This window comes from Myotis brandtii, unplaced genomic scaffold (genome assembly GCF_000412655.1).
Source record: "Myotis brandtii unplaced genomic scaffold, ASM41265v1 scaffold13, whole genome shotgun sequence".
In the NCBI taxonomy this organism is placed as follows: domain Eukaryota; kingdom Metazoa; phylum Chordata; class Mammalia; order Chiroptera; family Vespertilionidae; genus Myotis; species Myotis brandtii.
The window spans coordinates 7,206,708-7,211,400 of NW_005354595.1; the positions used below are offsets into that span (position 1 = coordinate 7,206,708).

The 4,693-nt window shown below is 44.8% G+C and overlaps 2 protein-coding genes across 2 annotated transcripts in view; both read left to right on the forward strand.

Annotated features, from left to right (window-relative positions):
• The window catches only part of GRIN3A (glutamate receptor, ionotropic, N-methyl-D-aspartate 3A), a 165,136-nt gene that overhangs the window by 126,504 nt on the left and 33,939 nt on the right, over positions 1–4,693 (forward strand). The gene's annotated exons all lie outside the window — the stretch shown is intronic.
• Positions 51–836, forward strand: PPP3R2 (protein phosphatase 3, regulatory subunit B, beta). The gene has a single exon (XM_005859810.2). It carries the CDS (start codon positions 64–66, stop codon positions 574–576), a length of 513 nt encoding a protein of 170 aa, XP_005859872.1. The 5' UTR covers positions 51–63; the 3' UTR covers positions 577–836.

Below are 4,693 nucleotides of genomic sequence, written 5' to 3' on the forward strand. Positions count from 1 at the left end.
GGTCCCCGCAGGAGCCGGGCGCCTACCGCCCCTGCCCCGCTTCGAGCCAGCCGGGCGCCCAGGATGGGGAATGAGGCCAGCTACCCCGAGGAGATGTGCTCCCGCTTTGACCACAAGGAGATTAAGAGGCTGAGCAAGAGGTTCAGGAAGCTGGACATGGACTCCTCGGGCGCCCTGAGCGCGAACGAGCTCCTGTCCCTGCCCGACCTGTGGAACAACCCGTTGGCGCAGCGAGTGTTCGAGGTCTTCGACGCCGACGGCGACGGCAAGGTGGACTTCGAGGAGTTCATCGTGGGGACCTCCCAGTTCAGCGTCCGGGGGGACAAGGAGCAGAAGCTGCGGTTCGCTTTCAGCATCTACGACATGGACAGGGACGGCTACATTTCCAACGGGGAGCTCTTCCAGGTGCTGAAGATGATGGTGGGGAACAACTTGCAGGACAGGGAGCTGCAGCAGGTCGTGGACAAAACCATCATCATCCTGGACAAGGACGGCGACGGGAGACTCTCCTTCGAGGAGTTCAAAGCCGCCGTGGGGGACCTGGAGGTCCACAAGCAGCTGGTGGTGGAGGTGTGAGCCTTGGGGAAGAGCGCCACCCAGCGGTGACCTTGACGTCGCTATCTCTTTCAAGGTCAGCTCAAGACGCCCTTGGAAGTATTGCTCTTTGTAAAGCCGCCTTTTCTGACACCAACCTCATAACCAACTCAGTGTCGTTAATAATTCTTCTCACCGTGATTCGGGGGGGACACCTGAAGGAGCCTGGTGGGGAAAGAGGAGGAAATGGCTTTTATAAATGTCTTTGTCTTTGTTTTGATTTGGAGACCAAACTGTAAAGAGTGGAGATGAACTTTAAAAGTTTTAAAAAAATAAATAAGGAAAAAAGCCCAGCCAGTGTGTTTCCGTTGGTTGAGCGTCGTCCCCTGCACCAGGAGGTCACCAGTTCCCTTCGAGTCAGGGCTCATGCTGGGGGTGTGGGCTCTCTGCCCAGTAGGGGGCGTGCAGGAGGCAGTCATTATTTTCTCTCTCCCTCTCCCTTCCTCTCTGAAATCAATAAAAATATATTTAAAGAAGAAGAAGAAATATATGTGTATATATATCTTTGCCTTTACTTTGTATGTATTTTTTTTAATTTTCACTTATTGACTTCTTTTTTATTGATTTGAGACAGATATTAATTTGTTGTTCCACTTATTTATGCATTCATTGGTCAATTTGTTGTTGTTGTTGTTAATTCTCACCCGAGGATATTTTTTCCATTGATCTTTACAGAGAGTGGAAAGGAGAGAGGGAGGAGGAAGAGGAGGAGGAGGAGGAAGAGGAGGAGGAGGAGAGGAGAGAGAGAGAGAGAGAGAGGAAGAGAGGAAGAAACATCAATGTGAGAGAGACACATCGATTGGTTGCCTCCTGCACGCGCCCTGACCAAACTGGGGATCAAACTTGCAACCCATGCCCTTGACTGGAAATCAAACCCAAGACCCTTAAGGGCCAAGACTCTAACTTCTGAGCAACACCAACCAGGTCTATTGGTTGATTCTTGTCTGTGCCCTGACTGGGGATCAAACCGGCAACCTTGGCTTATCAGATAACAATCTAACCAACTGAGCTACCCAGCCAGGGCTCACGGATTTAAATATGGGAAATATCTGTACACATCCGGTGTCTGGAGAACAGTTTTCATGTCCTTGTGGTGTTCAGGTGTCTTTGACAGATGTTTAACGTCCCATTGTAGCAACAGGGACGCATATATTTCTCTTGCCTGAGCACCTTTTAATCAACTCCGTGGGCAACAGAAACCATCTTTCCCTTTCCCAGGCCGCAGCCCCCTCAGGATGCATCTAGAAATCCCTGGGTATATGTAATGCCGGCCAGGATAACCTCTAAAAGAGATATTATTTATATACTCTGCAATGTGCACAGTTAAATACGGAAATTTTAAAATCATGACCAAGGGTTTGAAACATGTGGATTGCATTTTCACATTTAATAGGAGGAGGAGAAGTATTTCAGCTCTAGAGTGGCTGGAATTAAATCAATAGCTCGATCCATCTACTTACTATGGTTACCCAAGGCTGTGAGGCATGAACCTTGAACTGACAGGGACGCATATATTTCTCTTGCCTGAGCACCTTTTAATCAACTCTGTGGGCAACAGAAACCATCTTTCCCTTTCCCAGGCCGCAGCCCCCTCAGGATGCATCTAGAAATCCCTGGGTGTATGTAATGCCGGCCAGGATAACCTCTAAAAGAGATACTATTTATATACTCTGCACAGTTAAATACGGAAATTTTAAAATCATGACCAAGGGTTTGAAACATGTGGATTGCATTTTCACATTTAATAGGAGGAGGAGAAGTATTTCAGCTCTAGAGTGGCTGGAATTAAATCAATAGCTCGATCCATCTACTTACTATGGTTACCCAAGGCTGTGAGGCATGAACCTTGAACTGAGAAGCTGTTTCTAGCTTCAGCAACTGGGAAGATCTGGCTTGATGTGGCTTTTGGGGAAGGAAGGCCATATTTACTTCCAAGTTAGAATGCTTTGACTTTTCTCCCTGTTGCTGGTTGCCAACAAAATCTGTACAATATTGGGGGGGGGGGTGGAATAAGTAGTTAACATTCACTGAACCACTGTCCAAGATAGTTACATTTGTTGTATCATTTAATCCTCAGAGCAACACTGTGAAGTGAGTGCCATCTCTCAGTTTTACAGATGATGCTGTAGAGAGATCTAGAATCTTCTCCAGGGTCTCCCAGCTGGTTAGTGGCAAAGCAAGGACTTGAACCAGCCTTTCTGGCCACAAATGCAGAGCTTTTCCCACCTCACTGCATTGTCTCCTATTTTGGTGGTGCCTGTATTTACTACCTCAAATTATTTCTGATAGTCTTATCACTGAGCTCAAGCCTCAGTTTTCTCAAAAGCGGTGAACAGCTTGTCAAGGAGGTCCCACCTCTTTGGTATACATTGAAAAAAAACACACACATATTGGCAAGGCAGTCTTAAATCATCTTCCGCCTTCATCGAATCTTAAAAAATAGTGACAGTATTTAGATTAAACTGCTAACAGCAGCCAGCATCCTTTGAGTCTATAGAGATCAGTAACAATATGTCCTCATGAATCCTGTATTAACCGCCTGTGTCTGCTCTCTACCATATGTTGCAATCCCCAAACCACTAGACACTTCTTTTGAAACACAGAACAAAATATGGACCCAGAGCAGTTGGTTTATCCTCTAAGTTTATCATGCTTTAGAAGAATTCTCAAGGAAAAACCTTCGAGGGATTTTCTTTTTTTAATTACAAACTCCATTCTTCACTTATGCTTTTGATCCTCTCTGTTAGCATGTAGAGTAGGTAGTTATTCTGGCTACCTTGTTCTATCTATTTTGCATGACTTGAAAAGGAGAGGTCATTTTCAAATGAAACACCATAACATTGAAAGGACACTAGCAGCAGTAAAGCCATATAGATCAACAGATTCAATCTAACAGCCCAGAGGCTAAATCTGACCCACAAATAAATTGTTGCACTGTTAATTTTACATGGTGTTTATCCTCACAAATATTTTATTTGCCAAAATCTTCAAAAATCGGAAGATTCTTAAAAATCAAAATTACCAGGGTGGGGTGGCCTTTTCTTGGCTAAATTACCTCGGAAGTGTGGGCTGAAATTTCCCCACTGGAGAAACTAACATGCTCCACTCTTCAGGACAAGAGCTCTAGGTGGACTGGCGTGGTCATTCTTTTCAAAAATAAAAGAACTGGTCATAAAACATTTATCCCAACAAATGGTATTTTTTTTAACGACTGCAACAACAGAAGAGTTCACATAACACAAACACAGCTGTATCACATTTCAAACCACTGTCTAATAATAAAAGCTAACCGGGAAATTTAAAAATGGAGAAACATCAATATGTTAGGAAAGGGGTTAATAGCTTTTTTCAAACTTTTCTGAAATGTGTAATTGGGCAAACGATATAAATATGATTCAGACAAAAGGAGATGGGGAAAACAAGCATTGAAAACTAGCCTCACTAATTGGAAAAATACAAAGGAGAATATTGAAAACAGGACAACAGGGTTAATTATAGAGCAGGGCTATTGGAGGAGTGAGCATCCGTGACTGGGGCATCGCCGGCAACACTGGGAATGGCTGTCAACAGTGGCTGTGGTACACCCCAAATCAAAACAGTTGCAGCATCTGACCTGGTAACCCCACCCATTGCAATCTGGGGGATGGTTACTTATTGATTAAACAGTTCAGTGAGATTGGGTGGGCCAGAGTGAGCTTGGAAGGACAGAGGGGAGCCATCAATGACTGAGATCTGTCCCTGGCTGAATCCTGGGACAGTCTTCTGTCCTCAGCCCTTGGGAGTGTGGACTGTGAGTGATCAGCTGAAGCTGTAGGTGAAGCAATGAAGAAAATAAAAAACACACTTTAGTTTGCATTTCTTCGCTCTCATCATGCAGCTCTCGACAGCCTGAGGCTGGGCTGTTACTGCATCTCTGAATGTGATGTTTCTTCTCATGTCACAACTGCAATCATCGTTTTGTCTCCATCACTGAACTTTATTTTAAAGATCTGACATTGAATATTCATTGCTCCTCTCCTCCTCCTTCCTCCGACCAGTGATATATGTCAAGTTGAGTCGGTCCCACCTTATTTGAAAACAAGTTCTCCTGGGACGGCAG